The sequence below is a fragment of the Seriola dumerili genome, unplaced genomic scaffold (genome assembly GCF_002260705.1).
Source record: "Seriola dumerili isolate Sdu_G_001 unplaced genomic scaffold, Sdu_1.0 BDQW01000432.1, whole genome shotgun sequence".
In the NCBI taxonomy this organism is placed as follows: Eukaryota; Metazoa; Chordata; class Actinopteri; order Carangiformes; family Carangidae; genus Seriola; species Seriola dumerili.
Genome location: NW_019174687.1, coordinates 4,501,957 through 4,523,577, shown reverse-complemented (window position 1 = coordinate 4,523,577; position 21,621 = coordinate 4,501,957). Strand labels below are relative to the sequence as shown.

The following is a 21,621-nucleotide window of genomic DNA, read 5'->3' as shown; positions in this document are numbered from 1 at the left end:
CCCTGCATACAAATCATAAATAACAAAATTAAGAAATGAAAAATAAAAGTCTCCTGTTTGGATGAGGATGAGTACATTCTGTTTTAGAGTATGCTCACACCAGCACATTGTTTAAATTTGGCTTTATACACAAGCCATAAAACACATGAAGCAGCTGGATGAGGAGCGACTGCTTTAAGTTTTTCTGTCTGCACATTTTAATGTGGTGTTGACATTTTCGCCCACAGCGGGGCAGCTGATGGCCTCTGGCTTTGTGTAAATACGTGCCACTTAATCCTCGCTCCGCTCTCATGAGTTTACTGTACGGGACAGAAACCATGTACGTGGCTGTGAGTGTGTGTGGGAGGTGGTGTCTCTGTGTGTGTGCGTGTATGTATGTAGTTCTGTTTTTCTATTAGTCACTGAATCAAGAAGCGTCGTCTCGGGGTTTGAAGTGACATTTCACGGACAACCTGTCATATATAGTATATTTCTTCAGACAGTTCATTGACCTTTATTTGACAGTCAGAGACACTTTCTACACTCTCAAACTGGATCTGAACATCTGAAACACTCACTGCAGTGCAAACACTAATGCCTGACATTTTTCACGGTCAAAGTGAAGTTACAATACGTTTGTTTTTAACTTGTCTATTTATGTGGTCAAAAGTGTAAAAAGAAAACATTAAAATATTCATCAGCTCATCCAACCTGACCAACCATACAGGTTATTTGTTTCAACCCTCTGATACAACCCATAGGAGAATCTCCTGAAATAGTGCAGCAGGCGTACTCGACCTTGGTTGTCATGGTTACAATAATAAACTGTCTTGGCTTGGTTAGGTTTAGGCACAAAAACTACTTGGTTAGGTTTAGGAAAAAAGATTGTGGTTTGGGTTATAATAAGCACTTCCTTAAGATTTGATGATCTTTGTTGTCATGGTTACAATAAGTTTGTCGAACGGTCATGGGTAAAAGAAACAATATAAACTGCTAGTTTCACACAGGAACCGAACACCAGTCTCCTATGTCAACTTCCTGTGTTTTGTTGACCCATCCATCCATCCAAACTGATGTGAGCTTTGGACGGCGATTATTGGATGATAAAAACTATTGGATAACGGTGGACAGGTGGAACCATTAGTTTGATGACAAGATAAGGATGGCTGACAGTTGTTTCTTGAATTTGTATTAAAGCTTAATTTCAGGAAATCAATTCAGTCCCATTGGCCACACTGGCAGTTAACCAGCTGGGATACCAACATGGCCCTTAATACGTATATACTGTGTGTATATATATATATATATGTACACACACACTTTGACACTGAGTTTGTCCAGTTCTCCACTGCTCTATAGGACTGTTTTCAATCCAGGTTGTAACTCAAACACTACAACCCTGAGTCTTTTGGTGCAGACAGTGTTGTTCTGAATGTTGTGTTTTTGGTACATCAAAGATAGGTGATACATTTCCACATAAACTAATAGCTGTATTAGATAATGGTTGAAGTTTTCTGTTATTTCACCAACAATTTCCCCAGAAAGTGTAGTGTAGAAGTGTAATTGTTCTTTTAATTCACTTGTGTACAGTTATGGTTACAGAGCTCCAGAAAAAAAGGGAAATTTGAACATCTACACTTTCCATAATAACTGCGCAAATACAGTCTACTGATGACAATAATTTGCCTGGTCTCATATAAAATGTTTTGTAAGGCAGTGAAAAACAACCTGTTTTGTTCACTTGGTACGAGGACCTGTTGGAAATGTTATGTTTTGACAACCCCACCATAATACTATAAAGTCTTAAAAGACTGGAGCCAGGGGTCAAAACTGCTCTGAACATGGATTGAAGAAAGAATAGATGCTTTCTGGGGAAATTGCTGGTGAAGTGACAGAAAACTTCAATCATTACCCAATGCAGCAATGAGTTCATGTGGAAATGTATTACCCCTCTGTGATATACCAAAAACACACCGTTCAAAACAACACTGTCTGCACCAGAAGACTCAGGGTTGTAGTGTTTGAGGTACAAACTGTATTGAAGACAGTCCTATAGAGCAGTGGAGAACTGGACAAACTCGGTGTCAGAGTCAAATTATTTAAACATTGCACAGTGGTAATGATATTTTCAGACCAGCTTCTTGGTAGACACTGGTTAGAAAGGGGCTGTGCGCAAAAGATGGTGTGGTTTGAATTGTGGGCATTTGTCTGCTCAGGTTATTGTCCGCTGGGCACGTACTCTATTTACTTTATTTAAAACCTTTTTACTTTCAGTCATTCCCAATTATTCTAGGCTGAGATGACTCCAAAAGGAATTTCCTAAGCAGTCAAGTCAATTTTCTAAGACAACAATGAAACCTTTGGATGACAGAAAAATCATTAAAGTTTGGGTTTTGGTCCAACTGTCAGAAAGTTGAAGTCATTCCCCTCCTTTTAAAAACATTTGCTGTACCTGTAGTCAAGTTATTTGGACCATTAAAGTGAGACTGTGTCACTTCTGAAAGAAGCAATAACATATTATTCCTCTTACAAATGAAAAGCTGAATTCATAAGCAGTAGCATATACACACTGAGAGGTTTTGCAGCTCCAGCCTTATTTGATCTGGTATGACCAGTAGCTTACCAACTTTTAAGTAGATAATGCTGTCTTACTGACATTACTGAGTCAGTTCACGAGCGTTGAGTCTCCTGTGGTGAATCATTTCAGTTGCCAGAAAAGAGGTGTTACCTTTTTCATTTTGTACAACACAAAAAAAATTGTGTATGAAGATATTTAGGAATGGAGAGTAACATTGGTATAGGTAAATCAATCTTTTCTCTGAGAAATTATGTTTATATATAACTAAAGTGTGACAGCAAATATGTTTTGTAGGAAATATAATTGTGGCCAAATTACATTTTCTATTAATGAATGAAGACACTGTAAATTTACATTTTTTAAAAAACTTTTTTATGGTTGTATTGAGACTCTTTTGGTTAAAGTCAGGGAAAGATTGTGGTCTGGTTTAATACAGAAAAAAGTTAAGTGACTTCAGACCAAGCAGCAACCTCAGGGGCTGAAGAATGAAGCCAACATGGAAGCGCCAAAAACTGCATTTCCTTTAATAACCACTAGAGGCTGACTCCAAAAGCAAGTTAAACCCCATAGACTCCCATTTTAAAATGCTTAACTCTACAGCAGAAATAAACATGTCTACAGCCTGGAGGTGGAGCAGCTCTCTCTGAGCTTCAAAAATGCTCTTCAGAAACGAGTGGTTGACTTCACTGAGCCTATGTCCATCTTTATTCACAGTCTATGCTTCAGACACAACGTTTGAATTTACATTTGACCAAAACACTTTCACATCAAACACCAAAACACATCTTTCCTCAATCTTAACCAAAGTGCTTTTGTTAACCATAACCACACGGGACTGTGGATGTGAAACCTAGTCTCTGATGTGACAGTGTTGTGCCGTGTATGAACACCATCCACTGACTGCTGTCAATATATGTGCTGTTGCCTCTGAGTATTCTCCAGCCATTACATTTCCTACAAAATATATGCGGTGGTAGTTTGGTTGTATATAAACGTATTTTTAGGAGACAGAGTTGGATAACTATGTGTAAGCTTTTTCATTTTGGTTTATATCCACTACAAGTTCATAGATCCTTTGCTTGGATTCAAAAATGATGTCACAGCTTGGGCACTTTTTATTGTGCAGACACTTTGAGTTGATTTGTGGTTTGCTGGGTTGAGATTAATGTTAAAACATGAAAGGCACAACTGAGGCTGGCTTCATATCCTTTGAAGCTTTTTGTCAGTTTGCCTCCCTCATCATTGCATCGTTCGTAGATAAAATGCACGTCTAAGTGCTTTGGTGAACATTTAACATGTAATAAAACAGGGTAGAATAATAAGCATAAAAGTAAAAATAAAAGAACTGTTTGTGTAAGATTAAAAAAAGGTTACATACAACTTAAAAGCAACATTACAAGGGTAAGTTGCATGCTGGATATACTGTATACAAGCATGCTATTATGGAGACTTACGCTAACCTGAACCTCAACCTAACCTTATCCTGATTTAATGATTCACTTTATTGGGACTTGCTTTTTGTCCCCATAAGGAAAACAAGTCCAAGGCAATGTGACTGTATAGCCAGATTTAAGTCCACACAACATGGGTAATACTTGGAACACGCAAATGCACACAAACACACACACACACACACACACACACACACACACACACACACACACACACACACACACGCACACACGTGTACTTCTTTTTTGTGAGGACACTTGTTGACATAATGCATTCCCTAGCCCCTTACCCTAACTCTAATTATAAACTCATAAAATAAATAAAACAATAAATAAATAGAACTGAATTGGATATTGCTGTACATTGATTCTATATTATTATGAGCCCCAATAAATGTTTTATTTTGAAAGTCTGAACAGGAAGTGTCTGTGCTCGTCGTCGTGTCCTTGACAGTGGAAGTCAGCTGCGGGAAACTGATCTCTCTGCACATTCAGCTCAGTGGAAGCGACCAGTGTGGATACAGGACATCAGTGGCTGTGTGTTTTTTCCCCCTCTTCATCTTCTTCTTCTTCTTCTTCTTCTTCTTCATGGAATTAAAAAACTGCTCAGATCCTGAAGACGGGATGAAAAACTCTGAAGTGGAGTTTAAATGAAGTCCGGGCTCCTGTTTTAACCAGTTCCTCCTGAGTCTACCTGAGGGTTAAAGATGAGAAGTTTGCTCTTGGTCACCTTGTGTTTCTCGACGTGTCTGCTCCTGGTGAGTCTCTGTCCTAGTTTTTTTACTTCGATGTTGTGAGTGACTGAAATTATTCAGAAAAAAAAAAAAAAACAACAACAAAAAAAATGATACTGAATATTAACTGTATTTTCTATCTCAGAATGCCAGTATGACAAAAGCTTCAACTGAATTTATACAGATTAGAAAAAACACATTTTCAAGGTGACATAAGTGGGAACTTAATTATAGAGACAATCATATTTATATTGCTAATAATCTTTTAATGATATGGAATTGACCTTTTTGGTACAAAGTTGGAAGTTATCCCACTTTATGTCCTTTTGTTTTCTGCTGTTTTAGTGTAAGTATCCTATAATTGTGATAATTAAGTATTAAGTATTAGCAAGTAATGATTTTCATAATCAGTTTTTCTCATTAGCTTCTTGATTTGTTCATTTATAAAATGTCAGAAAATAATGAAAATGGTCATCACAGTTTCCCACAGCCCAAAATGACATCTTAAGTGTCCTTGTTGCAGCTGAACCGATGAGTTGACTCTATTTTGATAATCGATTGAACATTGAAGACATTTTTTTAAAGCAAAAATTAGTTGTTTTGATTTGAGTTTGTGCTATTTTTTTTCTCAGTCTTATATTCAATATCAGTCAGTATGTTTAGAGAGATTTAGACAAAACTGTGATTGACATTTGTTTATTATTGTCATTCACGTTTTATGGACTAATTAATGACTCATTAATGATAATAATAATCATAAGTAGGAGCCCTAGTCTTATTTAGTTCATGATATTCAGTTTACTATCATAGAAGAGAAGAAAACTACTAAAATTTCACATCTGAGAAGCTGCAACAACTGATTTTATGGGCATTTTTACCCCCAAAAATGACCTTTTCAACTCATTTTCTATCAAGTGACTGATCAATTAATCAACTAATTGTTCCAACTGTAATTAATTTAAGTATGATGTGAGAGTTTAAGCTCAATTATTCCAACCAAACTATACTTAGAGCTGAAATGACCAATCAACCAATCAGCTAGTCAATTAACAGAAATTCATTTAATTACTTTATTAATCACTTAAATCATTTTTTCAAGCCAACAGCTCCTGAAATGTGAGGATTTGCTGCTTGTTTGTGACTGATCATAAAGTTTGACAACACATGCTATTTAGATATTTAACCTCAGGAAACTGATGATGATTAATGAAATCGTGACATTAAATAATCAGCAGAATATTCCATGAGGAAGAAAATTAATCCTCTGATATTTTGATAAGCGATTATGTGTTTCAGTATTTTTTCATATTTGGATTTTCTGCTTTTTTCTGTTTTATATCATCACAAATTGAACATCTTAAAATCTATAAAGACTGGGGGATTTTAACAGGGTTTTTTTTTTTTACTGTTTTCTGACATTTTATAGACAAAACGATTAACTGAGAAGAAAAAAGCCTTAAGCCTAATTTATAAGTGAAAGCTTGTTTCTGTGTGGAATAAATGTGAGAGGCAGCTGAAGTTGTCCCCTGGCATTTCTATTTTCATTAATTAAGATCATTTGTGGAAATAATCTCCCACTGTCTGCTTGTTCTTGTCAAGCCATCCTCCAGCTATTATCCCACTTTTTTTTCAGTCCCTCACACATGATCTGCTCTTTTCCCATGTTGATCCACCCCACAGGATAAACAGTGGAAGTGCTCTCTGTCTCTCTTCCCATAAGCCTCCTTTGACTAAAAGCAGACGGGGGCTGTCAAAATGTTCACGTCACCCAAAACGAATGTGGTTTAATTACCTAACTGGAGAACGCTGCTGCACCAAGTACCCAGAAAACCCTGCAGATTCTTTAGCAAATCCTCAATTCTCTCTTTGCCCACTTATCTTCTGGTGGGGATTCGGTACCTCTCTTGCTCAAAGGCACTTCAGAAGGAACTTAGGCTTTAATTTCTGCTGGCTGCTTTTCTCACTGACATTTAGACCATTCTTTATTCCTTTATTCTCACAGGAAATTCCTAATAAGGTCAGTGGAGTTTGGTGTAAATGTGTCCATAGTGTATTTGTAAATGATCGTGAGCTGTACACTGAGATGCTCATTTAAAGTAGTAGCCTAAACTATGGGGTGAGATATAGGATAATACATGATATTATAGAGATTATACTTACACCTTTACTACCTAATATTTGATCCATAAACAGTTTCTAAATTTAATTTCCAGGGGCCAGTTGCACAAAACACCTTAAGGGTTTAATTTCTCCTTAGCTGAGGGAGTTACTTAAGGGTGTTGCACAGAATCTCTTAAAACGTTTCCTTAGTTAAGGAAAAAAGTTTGAAAGGCATTTGCAACAGTGAAAGAGATTTTACAGCAGTTCCATGGAGACCGTTGACTTGCCACCATTAGCACTTCTGAGCAATCATTGAGCTAGACGTTCAGACAAATCATTAACCTGTGATGTAGAATCAGTTCCTCATGTTTAAGGGTGCCACTGGGTTCTCCCCCTCCTCTTGGGCTGTGTGCATTTTCTTCATTTTTCTCCATAACCTCAGTCATGTTGCAGTTAGAGTCAGAGGTACCTTTAGTTTTTACCCTTATTTTGGTGCTAAGGTCTTTTGTTGAACAGTTTAACTGACTTCAAGTGATTCCTTTAGTAACAGACCAAGATAAGGAGAAACCCCTAAATACTCGAGTGAACATTTTAAGGAAACCTTTAGACTTAAGGTTGTTTTGTGCAACTGTATTTAAATTAAGGACACCTTAACTCAGAAAATCTTAACCCGAGGTGTTTTGTGCAACTGGCCCCAGAACATTTACCATGGCAAAATATAAAGGAGGATTGGGAATCTTTGGGAATCTCGTGCTTCGATTAGATTCAATTTTGATTCTCTGTGTCATGATTCAATATCAATTCTCCAATGCAATAACTACGATCTATGTGGCTTTTCCTTTTGAAAAAGTTTGACTGCAAAAAATTTGGAAACATGTTACAAGAGTTCTCCGTCTTCACAAGGGTAACAAAGTCAAAGTGTAATCTACTGACCACCATCACTGGCTGAACGTCTCGGTTCTTCAGTAGGATCAGATCTGGATGGATGCGTTTGGGGTTGGGAGATTTTGTAGAGGTGGTGGCGCAGTGTGTATTGATTGGACGGCCCATTTGCTTGAGTTTAATCATGTACTTCCCTAACATTCGTCTCTTGGTGATTCTGTACAAGGTATTTAAAATATTAACCTTAATCCTGCTAATTATTACGTAAAGTGAATTGGTTTGACTTGGTGGTGGTGGGAGATTTTATCCACATCTCCCACCAGGTGGTGCTGAAACAATTGAAACAATGAATAGATTTGTCAATTGACAGAAAGTCTATAATTCATTTATCAAAAACCCCAACTATTCTTTGGTAGTTCCACCTGTGTGAGGATTTGCTACTTTTCTCTATTTTATATCATCATTAATTGAAGCAAATTGAAGCAATTTGACAAAGTCAGCTTGAGTTCTGTGGAATTATGATGGTATTAATTTTTTTTTAGTTTTGGCATCATATTGGTTAAATTATTAATAAATCAACAAACAATCAATATATTAATCAGTGATGAAACATGATTGGTTGAAGCCTTAAACAAGAACAGTGGCTGCAGCTACAGAATGTAATGTGCTGTATATCCATTTCATGCTTTTTCCATATAAAACACAGTTCCTTTTAAAACCATTTAAATGTGCTGTGTGGATGTGTAGGTGGGTAGAGGTCACAGGTCAGTAGAGGAGGGAGGGTCAACAACATACTGTGTGTGAATAGAGATGAGTAGACAGATAAACACAGAGATATGCAATGCAATTAAGGGCAGCACAGGCAGACAATATATATATATATATATATATATACGCACGTGTATATATATATATATATATGTGCGTGTGTGTCTGTCTATACAAATGTATATATATATTCTAATGAGAGCATGAAGAAAAAGCAAGAGCTCCTGGGGAAAAAAAAAGCAGCCAGTGTTCTGACTCCAGGTCATCTCTGTTGATTCTGTCTGATATTATCTGGGAGAACAGAAGGTACTGGATTCAGGCCTGGATTCAGCCGTACTGGCATTTTTTTTTTTTTTTAAGATAACAGTGTTAACAACATCTGGTAAAAATATGTTTTCATTCAGGAGTGAAGAAAAGAAAAAACAGTTTTTTTTCATTACCTGTGTGTTTTTGAACGTTCTCTAACCTGAAAAAAATAAATTTCAATGACATACAAGCCTTTGAACATTAATGACATACTCTTGTGAAATGCAGTGGGTAGGAATAATGCTTAATGTTTTCATTATGATCCAACATAGTGAAAAAAAATAAAAATAAAATACAGAAAGTAAAATTACACACCACTAGAAAACTTCAACCTAAATACAGTTTCAAAGTGGTAGGAGTAATTCTGGGCATCTGGGGCACCTGTAAGTAAATTCCTGCCTCATTGTCTGCAAAGATAATATCAGGTGAGTGACAGTCAGAGCTTTTCTGAACGTAACACTCTCATTGTTGAACCATTGGTTCCAAAGATAGAAAATATCTGTTTCTTTGAAACTCAACATTTCAGTGTAAGAACCAGACACTGTCCCACAGCGTTAAATTCCATTATGTGTGCCAGTCAGGACGGACTCTGGCATCCTGGAAACTGATAATACGATCTGCAGCTCAATTATATTTACTTTTAGATTCTGGGTCAGCTGCAGCAGCAAAGCGTTTTGAATTTGTCTAGTGCAGTGGTTCCTAACTTTTTCCAATTCATGGCCCACTTGAAAATCAAATCTGTCAAAAATATTGCCAGCCCACATCTGACCCTGTAACAATGGGGAGGCACAACGCCTGATCCAGAATTCTCAGTGAGGAAGTAGATGCACTTCCAGCCCTGGTTTTCCTTTTTTTTCGTCACTTTTACGTGGGAAAACCACGTGAAACAAAACATTAATCATAGCAGAGAGTAGAGTAGTAGAATAAAGTATTTTGACATAGTTCAAAAACATGTCTGGAGAGGAACTTTAAAAGAAACACGTGTGGTAGGGTCAGTTTGCCCCAGTGGTCAGCAGCAATACTGTCAAATCAAAGATATCCCCTGCAGCCCAGGCAGCGATTTCCCATTATCAAAACAGACTATTGACCTTGAACGCCACACAAGCTCAATTATAAGTCTCTTGATTGTGAAGTTTCAAACTGTGAAACTTTAATATTTATGAAACTTTAATCAGAGCTCAGAACAGCTCGATTTGCATGAACCCGAGAAGCAAACCAGGTGAAGGAAAAGCTTCTAGCATACGCTCCGGGTGAGACAGTGAAATTTAAATAAATAGGTGGTTATTCTGCCGCACCGTTTCCAGCTCTAATGCACCCATACTATCCACCGAAAATCCACGCAAGTAGACATCAAAGCTCTCAGTGTTTGAGTGACAGGTGATGTCTGGCAAGTGCAGAGCTGAAACAACCGTGAAGCAGTTTAGTGATTAAAGATACAGACTGAGGATGAAAAAAAAAAAATTCACAGGTTTCCATTTTTGGATAATCTCTTAATGCCAATTAAGAAAATAAGGAACACAGGGAAACAGTCTCAGCAGTGTGCAGCATGTATAATCCCTTTCATGTGCTTCAGGTTAAGGTTAATTCACACATAACATTCATTTATTAGCTTATCACTGCCAACAGAAAATTTAACAGTATAACTAAACCGACTTACACATATTCTTTGACCAAAAAAGCAGAATTAAGAAAGAACCTCACATTACCTTGCAACTTCTCAAAGCAGATAAGTAACAGAATTAAAATGAAACGAACCTGATCAAAGAGAAAGTCAAATAAACTATAGAGCCTAAGAATCCCCGGGGGCCTTGTCAAAACATCTCCCCCCAGGTCCTGTTAACAACATTCACTGTGCTGCTCTGATCTACGTGTCGATAGAGAAGCTTTTGCATCCACTCACTCTCCCTCTCTCATGACTGACGGAGCGTAAACCCTCTGACATTCATGAGTCAACGGCCGGGCTGTGATTTTCAGTCTGTGCATGTTTCATTTTTTTCGAGTCCGATTTATTGTTTTAATGCGAGTTTGGAAGCAAAAAGGAAAACACAGAACTGTGTTTAGAAAAGCTTTTATTGTTTTGGAAAAGAATATATTCGGACGCCGAAAATCAATGGTATATCCAACCTGTGTGTGGTGAAGACGGGCTCTTCACAGCCTGCTGTTATCGTCTCATGGCTGTCTGATTGGCTAGATTTCCAGCTGTGGGCTTGGATGTTTTCCAGACTAAAATCTTGAAGCATGCATGTGAGATTTAGCCTAGCATCTGAGATGCTAGATTAAATGCCACACAGGGCTGTAATGAGGGGAAACGGTCAGACTGTAAACTTGTTCAGCAAGTGTCCTGCTCCAGAGGTTGAACACACATTTGGTGATGTGATGGAGGAAGTCAAAGCCTCTGTATCAGAGCAGCAGGTGTTAGAGGGAAAAAGGTCCAGGTCCGGACCAGAGACTAAGTCTAGACCTCTTCACCAACACTTAACTTTCTACAAAACTGCACTTTTACTGGAGTCAAAAAAAGATTAAAAAAAAAGAAGTCACTGGAGATGATGAGTCCAATGCAATAGAATGTATTCTTTCACAAGAACAAAAGCGAGATCAGATCCAGATCTGAACTGAAGACAGAGAGCCTGCGCACAATCATATTTATTTCCTTCTTAGGTGGGTTCTCCACTTATTTTCTAAAGTGAACCTATCACTGCCTTGGGAACAATGGTGTCCAGCCCCGTGTGGGATCAGGTGTCCAGAAGCCTCTTGTCTACCCTATCTCAGGCTCCTGTGCCAAGGTGTGTAGTAGGACCAGGCATCCAAGAGCCTCTCCACCACCCTAAACCTAAGGCCCTCGTCCATCTTCAATCTGGGCCTCACTATGGCTGCTGCTCCAACACCATCGCTCCCAGGGCCTTCAGACCATTTTTTCTTTTTTAACTTAATTCCCTCCAGGTTCCATTCTATAACAATCTTTCAGTAAAGGCTGGTTCACATACAAATCTAACCTCAGTTGTAAGAATAGCTATTCCATTGGATTATATGAGTTTAACATTCAGTATATTTATAATGTATAGTATATTTTGGTGAGGATTTACTACAACACAAGAGGCAGTAATCACCCATTAAAGGACCTGTGTGTAGTGTTTAGGAGGGCGGGGGTCTCATTTGGTTGCAACCTGCACCCTCACCACTAGATGCTACACTAAATGCTACACACTCGTCCTTTAACCTTTAAGTCTCTGGGTTGGTTTTCTTCATCTTGGTCCAAGGATGTGCAGTGGGGACTGCAACAACAACACACCACCTCCACATTTGCTTCCCACAAGGAACAGGCATTATTTGTCAGAAAAACATAAATATTGGTAGTGCATTTTTCCCCATGATGGGACCAAAATATTATTAAAATGAGAGAGAAGCATCTAAAGCCCTCAATATGTGATGTAGATTTTATACAGTGTTGCTCCCTTTTCAGTCGACTGTGGACGACCTCACACTGGTAGTTTGGTCCCTCAAGATTTTGTAGATGTTCATATCTATGTGTTGGGTTGGGTGCGGTCATTGATCGTCAGTAGTCCATATTGATGGGTACTGTCGGGGTGGGTGGAGCACCTCACCTTACAAACAGGTACAGGACATTTATTAGATTATTTGGAACATGTCTTTAGGTTGTAGTTTACATTCACACCTGGTGAAATATACAGATCGAAACACCTTGAATCTTCACATTTGGACCAAAGAGAGTCAAACTTTTTCATCCAAATTGTAGTACGGAGGCTAATTTTTGGGATTGGCTAGTTTAACTCCTAATTAACATAAATAGAGATATTCCACATGGAAATTTTCCACATAGCCATACATTATCTTACATACACAACTGCTTGTTAAGTTGCTTCTTACCTCCACACTATAAAGAGTTATGGACCTGTTTTATTCATTAAATTAACAGTTCAAAAGGTCCCATATTTTACACTTTTCCTGTGTTTTATTTGAAGTGTTGATCCATAAGAAGATGCTGAGTCTCTCTTCTGATTGGCTGACTGTTTTCTGAATGATGTACAGCCAGGCCAACCACAGGTAACGGATTGTAGCTTACTACTGTAGCTTGGTAAAAGTAATCAGTAAATGCAAATGGTGATGAAATGTTCCAAACAGACGATCAAATTAAGACTAAAAATATTCTGGTATTTCAGAAAAAAAAAAACTTTAGACAACTTTAGGTCTCTAATATTACTATCCTTGGGATGGATGTGAAATTACATTTTTCTGTCTTGTAACTAGCTCAGTGATGGAATGACCACTTGGTGTTGTGTTGTCAATAAAGTTAAAACAACAAAAACAAATGTTGGATGGTGGATCTGGGATGGCCATGACATCACAAAGTTCCAGAAGTCCTGACGGCAGTTTCTGAATACATGCTGTGTGCATTTCTCTGTGGACTGAGAGCTTTAATACTTTCATTATTTATACAGCACCTAGATCTGCTTGCACCTAGATTTATAATCAATAAAGTGGAAATGTAAATTTATACAATATAGGACCTACCAAAACTCAGTTTGAGCTCAGAAACTACTTCGATTAACTGCAAGCCGAACTTAACACCAACAGTAGCGTCTTGATTATTAAACAACATTGGATTTCCTCTTCCAGCTCTAAATCCTACTTTTGAGTACAGTAGTTTACACTTTCAAATTTTTCTTTCAACATTTCAAATGCCAGTTTTCATTTTATGGAATATGAACCCAATTTCACCTTAAAGAATTTAGCATTTTTTCCAAAACACAGGATCTGTTGTGAGCGTCTCCTGTGGTATTAACTCATAAAGAGTGCCTACACAGAGAGCTGGCAGGGCTGATAGAGGACAGAGGGGGGATGAGAGCAGGTATGTCCACCTCCAGAGGGATCAACAGGAAGCTTCGGCATCCACAAAAACCTACACCACACCCACACTATTATGCTCGCAGCGCAGTCGGAGCGATAATTCATCCTATAAGTTGCTTACATTATCCTAGAATTTGAATGACGAGGCATCAGCACAAAAGTATATAAAATCTCAACTCCCACTCTAGCAGTGATCAAACCTACACACACCCTCTCTCTAAAAAGAAACTACAAAAAAAAGGAAAGCGAGACTGGAATGCTGCTCCGAGCCTACATTTCTCCAAATAGACATAAGATACAAGACTTTGAAGTTTTATTGCCATAACATCTCACTAAAATGTGAAGAAGAAAAAAAAAAACAGCTTTCACAGACTTTTAGACATGCAAACACACTTAACAGCTTCAAAATGGAGACAGTTGGCTACCTAAACACAACTGATGCTTCACCTGGCGGTCACACATCTTTTCTTGTAGCAATATATCACATCCTACTTTGTAAACCAGGGTGGACAGTCAGTGATATATATGAAACAGCAACATAAAGCTGCGTCAACAAAGCCGTAATCATCAAAGCGTGTGAGGCTGGATAAACCCATCCTGTCACGTCAGGGATACATTTACATTTATCAGTTCGGCAGAGGCATCGTACAAGTGAAGTACAATCGAAGGCTAACGAGCCGGACGCCGTGAGGTGCAGTTTAATGAACGGTGCTGAGCGATAATTGCAATGCTTGTTGGTGTTTTCAGGGAAACAAATTGGATGAGTCACCTGTGACTCGAGGTGGTCACATAGCGGGGGAACAGAGAGCCGCGGACGCCTTCCCTCTCATATGGAAATGTCTTCGTTTATCACTGTCAGGGTATGTGGTGATACAGGCTCCTGTAGTCAGTTTAATGCAGTGTAGAAAACTCCAACATCTTTTCTCTTCATTGGAAAGATTGAACTTTTTTTTTTTTTTTCTGTGGGTTGAGAGAGTTTTTCTACCAACTTCGGAAAGGTGAAACTCTTTTAAAGTGTTGCATGGTGGTTGAGATTAATGTAGAACTACATGGCTAACGCTTTACACAGTTGACTGTTTTACGGATTGAAGCTTTTTTCTTTTTTTTTTCTTTTTTTTTTTTACCAGCAACAGTTTATTCGTCAGCCCAGTCCCTCTGTTACTGTACAGTGTCTCCGACTTGTGCGGGTTTTCCAGATACAGTTGATGAGCGCAGGTTTTTGGTAAAGGTGACTTAGCGGGATGGTACCAAATCTGGCAACCTCTCTACGACGACTTATTGATGTAACATTAGGCCGCATAAAGCTGATTAACTTTAAATCGACTTACTGTGATAATTGCATTGTGAGTCTGTATGAGAGCTGGTGTCAAACCTGGTCCAAATCAAACCCCAAGAAGAGTCATAAAGAATTGTTTACTACACATAACTTATCATTTTTACATTTCTGTTTGCTGGGCGGAGTTTGCATGTTCTCCCTGTGCCTGTGTGGGTTTTACTCTGGCTTCCTCCCACAGTCCCAAGACATGCACGTTAGGTTAATTGGCGACTCTAAAGTGCCCATAGGTGGTTGTTTGTCTCCTTATGTCAGCCCTGTGACGGACTGGCGACCTGTCCAGGCTGGTTCCTTCAGCTTTCAGTCTTGGCTAAGCTAGGCTAACCATCCCCTGTCTGAAAATACTGTACTATTCTTACAGACGCTCATTTATTTATCTATTGGCCACTAATACAACATACATACACACACACAGCCCTGACTAATTATCCCGTTATAAAAGTTGTTTCGGCTGCCATGTTAGCAAATTGAAGTATTTTCTAACCAGCGGGCTCCACCAACTCCTGAGGAAAAAAATCCCTCTTTTTGATTCTGGCCAGGTAGTTCACCGCTGTAGCTGGCAGAAACACCGAAACAGTGAAAGCTCTGCAGAGACATAATTAGGTGGCGATTCTCCAGGTTTTGTCACTACAAGCAACAGCTTTCACATTGTGCGTCGTCATTTGATTGAAGGTACATTCAAAAAAAAGAAAAATCTGATTCATGTCTGCATTAAGGTTTGCTCAAGGTTTTGTTTGAAAATAAAATCTAATTTTAAAGTGACATGGTGATGTGTACATAACACTATGATATTGTATCAGGTCAAAATTAGGGCAACATGAGATGAAAGAAATGAATGGTAACCACCGGGACTTAGTGCACTTACAGTATGAATAATTCACTGTACATCCGGCCATGTAGTAAAAACCAAACTGAATATAAGTTATAAGAAGGTTTTTGAGAGGGTAAGGCATAGATTAAAGCCTTTCTAATATATATAATTGATTATTGTCAAATATAGATGACTTTCCTGATTATGATCACCAACTGGTGGTATCCACGTCTTTCAATACTGACGCACTGACACCAGTGATTTTATAGAGATATCATATCATTAATTCGTTTAATTAGTTATTTATGGGCTTTTTAACATTGGGCCAGGAAGGGGATTAATATTAGCCTTCTTCGGTATCTGTAATAGCCTATATATATACTATAATATTACATCTCAGTTGAAGTAAAAGTACAGTAACAAACATGCCTGAATGGCTCAATAAAAGTTAAGTATCATATGTCAATATAATACATTGATATATGTGGGATAGTCTCATCTACTCTTCTGGCTTACATATACACATACTGTATATTTGATTTAATTTGAGTGAGAGTAGATGTTTTTTTGTTTTTTCATCTCACTGTAGAAAGCTGTATGTGGTCTTTGAATTTAGGCCACAGAGCGTGGCGAGGCATAACCCATTATGATTAAGCATTGTGCTGTGGGTTCCTCATGTGCAGTTGCTTACCAACAGCTGCTTTTCTGCTGTGGAGCATAAAAATTAACACAACGAGATGAGATGAAACACTCGCCTCCATTAAGGCCAGCACACAACACAGCAGAATATAATAGAGGCACTAAAAATATTACCAGCTCTCTTTGGTGTTGGCGTCTTGTAGTTCTTATAATCAGGTTTATATTTGGCTTATTCCACTCATGGACTCTTTGTACTATAAATCACACTGGATAAGATGATCAGCTAAATAGCCCTAAATGGGATCAGCACTGTGTATTGTCCCAAACTCTGTTTTCTATTGTTTTGTTTTTTTCTTTTTTTCTTAAATCTGACAAAAAGACCGACGCCAGCAATGTGTTAGTCCATCTCTTAATGCTTTCCAACCTCCCTACCATGTATGTATAAGCCCCCACGCCTCTATCAGTGGTTCCTTCTGATGACGCAAACTCTTATAAAAGAGCTCACTAACACGTAGTTTCATTTAAAACAAAAGGTGTAGGAATTTTGCCTCCGTAGTTTTTAGCAGAAGTTACTCAATCAGGAGGAGAAAGTGCACTTGTTGGGGACTATTTTTAGCGGCGTATTAATCCACACTTGGTGCTCTAGTGATTATTTGGGGCAGCAGGATGGTGTGTGTGGGGTTGAGTTTAAATAAACTACAGTGTGTGTGTGTGTGTGTGTGTGTGTGTGTGTGCATGGTGATGAATGAATGTGTCACCCAGTAGAACAGTGTGGCTCACTGATGAGCTTGTTGGACAACAATGGAGCTCTCTGGCTCAGAGGAATAAGATGTATCAGGGCGCAGATGTTAGAAGGGTCAGTTCATTCTTGGTTTTGGTATTTTTGGATTTGTTGATATTAAATAAAATAATACATCATTAGATTACAATAACATTTATTTGACTCACAAGCGAGTGAGTTACTTTTAGACTGTGTAAATGTCTCAGTCAGTACATATCTTTGGTACAAGCAAATCTAAAGGATCCATACCAATGTTGTTTGTTTATATTGTGTTTACCCTAAACGTCCATATAGTATAAAGAGAGGCTCAGAGCCTCCTCTCTTCTGATTGGCTCACTGACCTGTTGTTACTAGAGCTCCAGAGAGAAGCCTGAGAGAGGAGATGTAAAACTACACTCAGATGGTTTTTGGTTCTTAAAACCACAAATATATCTTCTTATGGATCAACACTTCAAATAAAACACGGGAGAAGAGGGAAACACGGGACCTTTGTATATATAGCCTCTAGAATTTATTGTGTTCCTCCACCGACTTGTCACAGCTGTACAATAGCGAGGGCAGAAGATCATATGAGCAGTTGTCTCCAAACCTTTTCAGTTTGGTGAAAGATGAACATAGAGGTTTGATGATTTGAAAAGTTGGGGTGCACTGTTGGGCAATGCTGTAGCACTGACATAATTTACCAGCTATGAGATTAAGAAATATTCACCAATATAACATCATAACTTGGATTTAAAAACGCCATTTTGGTTGCTACCCTGTGTTTGTCCAGTGGCATTGCTGATACAGTAACGGGAGGTGCAGTGAGTTTGCTTCGCTCTGACACATGATGAGGACGTTACACTGAACTCACAGAGTGACTGCAAAACCGTGCAGCAGATGGCGAAGCCGGGGTGGGGCCGGGCCTCGGGGCCGACTCTGAGGTCAACAGTCATTTCTGTGGATCCTTACGGAGTTTCAACTTATTTATATGACTGAGATTTGGGGCAGCTGTGGCCCGAAGGTCAGAATAACAGGCTTGTTACCCAAAGGACCAGCTGGAGAAGTGAACAAGCAGCAGTCTTCCTTCCCTGTGCTGCTTCCCTGCCTGCAGACTGCCCTTGAGCAAGGCACTGAACCTTGAACAGGCCCGGTCTAAATTGCTCAGTAAGAAAAGATGACTTTTTTCATTTGCGTTAGCAGATGCTGAAGTTGTGATAAGACTTGTCTCTCCAAGTGAATTTAGAGAGAATGTGAGGCATTTGGAGGGAGTGGAGCTTCATGGTGCTCTAAGTCTCCCCTGCTGTGTGATTACTGCGATAAAAGAAATTAGGAAACCACATTTTCCACTATCTGTGTAATCTGATAGACTGTGCGAGCTCTGTCTGCTAATAGGCTTTGCTGCCCACAAACACGTTGGCTCTGATAAGGACTGTGAACTCTTTTATATGAAATCTTCCCTGTGGGGATCTGTTACAGGAATACAGTCGCCTTTTTGTTGATGTCTGATAAAACATTTACACTCGAGGCGGTTTACTAAGCCTCTTATCCCCAGTAACGAATATGATTCATTTCCTCGAAGTAAACATGCAGCGCATGTTCAATATGACACAGTCATGTTTAGTCAGCACTAAAAAAGCAAGTTTATAAAGACTTTTCCAACACAGCCTTAGATATATAATGTGTAATATTTCTGCATACATATTTATAGAAAAAAACTAGAGCTATTACATATTTTGTGAACTTGCATTATCCAGTGGCATCACCTCCTCCTTTGCTCGCATCATAATCACTACAGCCAGTAGAGGGCTTTGTCACAGGGACATAAACATGTAGTTTTGGGGCATTTGCTAAAATGATGGATGCTGACCGACAACAAACGTAACCATAACACAATCAAACTCTGGGTTGTAATAAACTTTATTAATCAAGCAGTGAAAAACTGATATCAAACTAATAAAACAGATCCTAAGGCAAATTATTATCAGTCATACCATTTATATTTCACTGAAAAACTCACTATTCATGCTTTTCCTCTCGCAGATCCTGCTTTCATACATGCTCATAACTGCAGTTTGATCGCATCGTATCAAACTGGTTACAGATCAGGATCTATATCATGCCCAGTTCTGTGTATTAGGATATGACACTTAAACGAAAGTAAACATTTTCGAGCAAAATGTGTGATCCAGCTCCGAGCGGGTAACGAGTCTGGAATGGTTAGTAAGTTGTAAATATACAGTTGATTGGATTATGGCTGTGATGTGTTGACACTCCTGGTGCAAAATAAATTATGATAGTTGGAGCTATAGGTCGTGTTTTTCTAAAGATTTTTGCCTCGTCTCCATAAAACAGATCCCATCTGGCTCTGATCAGGACATTTTTAAGTGTGCTTCTTTTACAAATGCGGCAGAAAGAGGAGGATGAAAAGTGAAAGAAATTATCCGGTGTACCCTTTTAAAAATCCTATCACTGTGAATCAGCGGAGCTTAAACTTGAAAGTTTTTTTTTTTTGGTCAAACTAACCTTTTCAATCTGCTCCACATGAACTTTTCTGTTTCCCATTTTTGCCTTTTCGTCTCTGACCTGTTATTTTCATCCATATTATCCACTTTGCTGCAAGGAGAGATGCTCCTAGTCCCTTTTTCACATCGACTAGACTAGAATTTTTAATTTCCTCTTTTAACAATTTTATACACTTCACAAAGAAGAAACCTTAGAAGTAGAAAACATTTTAGAAATGCAGGAAACACGTGCACTTCCCCGCTCCCCAATTAATTTGAAAAGACCTGAAACATTTCTATTAATTTAAATAATTCAGCTGTTCTGTAACGTTTTCATTGTCAAATTGTATTTTTTCATTTTGTTTTTCATAGTTTCAAATTCAAGGACACTGCATCTGGAAAATATCGGTGTCCACCTTTTAAAATCCAAAATGTTTTAGTTCATAAAGATTTGAAGTCCACTTTAGGCTCCTATATATCCAGATCACCCACCTTCTGTTCTGTGAACTTTTACATGCACCTCGCTCAGGTTTTCTTTTACCATGGTTGTAATTATATTCAGGATATGATATAGAATATAATCTGGTATTTATATCCCAAATAATATGATTCTAACAATATCCAGGTTCCTAATCATCTATGCAGGTGTGTCTTTGACTCTTCCACCACCCAGACAGGTTGTCATTTCTGTACTGAGCTGCATGAATTATCAGCATCCAGCTTTCACTGTCTTGACAAGGAGCTTTATGATCCAATATTTATTCATATTTATTCTCTTTTGACCTCATTATACAACTTACACTGCACATTTAGCTCTATGATAAACTGGGTACATTTTTTTTTTTTTTTACAGCTGAATAGCTCTGCAAGAAAATAAACAGTTTCCTGTGATAGTTTGTATATTTCTATATCCATCTGAGAGGATGTCAGTGTGAATCTGTCGCTGGGAGGTCTAGACAGGATTTAGACGGACACTCTTCAACCACATCATAAAAAAAAAAGTTTCATCCTCAAAAGAAAACAGCAGCATCCAAGAGGTGTGATTCACCTGCAAAATATCCCTGACACTGGTCACAGAAAATCCCTGCTCTGTTTGCGTTGCTCATGGCTACGACTGTGCGCACAGAGTTTTAACAGAGCACCGAGGGGCCAGGAACAATCATCTGGGTTTACAGCCTGAACCTGTTCATCAGTAATTGGCTGGATCGGTCCTGATCTGTCTGTCTTTTGTTAAACCTACTGACAAACACGTTACTTGCGTTCGTGCAGCTGTGCAGATATTATTCCTATCCTTATTATGTTTGTGGAGCAGTAATAATGATCATAATGCATTTTATTCAAAAACAACTACAACACAATGGCAAATAGTCAACAGTTACAATTGTAAGTAAGGTTGCAACCAACCTGTTCAGAAAACTCAGAGCAGAGTTTGAAGAGATGTGCTTTAAGGAGGGTTTGAAAGTGGGAAGACAGTCAGCATTACAAAAACCTTGTGGGAGACAGTTCCAGAGGCGGAGAGGGTGGGGTGGGGGGAGTGGGGGGGGGGACAACACGACTGAAGGCTCTGAACCTCATGGTAGCCAAGCAAGCAGAGGGTGTAGTACGCCTGGAGGTGGAGGTGGAGGTGGATCTAAGGATACTGAAGGGTGAAGGAGATCTGATCTGAGAGGTACAGAGGTGCCGGGTTACAGAGTCTCAAGGTGAGGAGTGTTCAACAGGAAGCCACTGACGCTGCTGGCGGAGTAGTTCTGTGGAAGGAAGGGCTTCTGGGAATGATTTCGTAGCAGTGCTGTTCAACGTAAGAGACAGACGTAGACGATTGATATTGCCTAGACGGTAAAATGTGACTCACAGCATGAAGTACTGTCAAGATGACACTCAAACTGTGGGGACGGAGGAGAGAAGCTGTC

General features: G+C 38.7%; 1 protein-coding gene across 1 annotated transcript in view; it reads left to right on the top strand.

Moving 5' to 3' along the window:
* Positions 1 to 4,648: 4,648 nt before the first annotated feature.
* vipr2 (vasoactive intestinal peptide receptor 2) overlaps positions 4,649 to 21,621 on the top strand; it is a 67,327-nt gene continuing 50,354 nt past the window's right edge. The window contains exon 1 of the mRNA XM_022761832.1: positions 4,649 to 4,766. Within this exon, the coding sequence (XP_022617553.1) occupies positions 4,716 to 4,766 (51 nt within the window). The 5' untranslated portion in view covers positions 4,649 to 4,715. The remainder of the gene's footprint in view (positions 4,767 to 21,621) is intronic.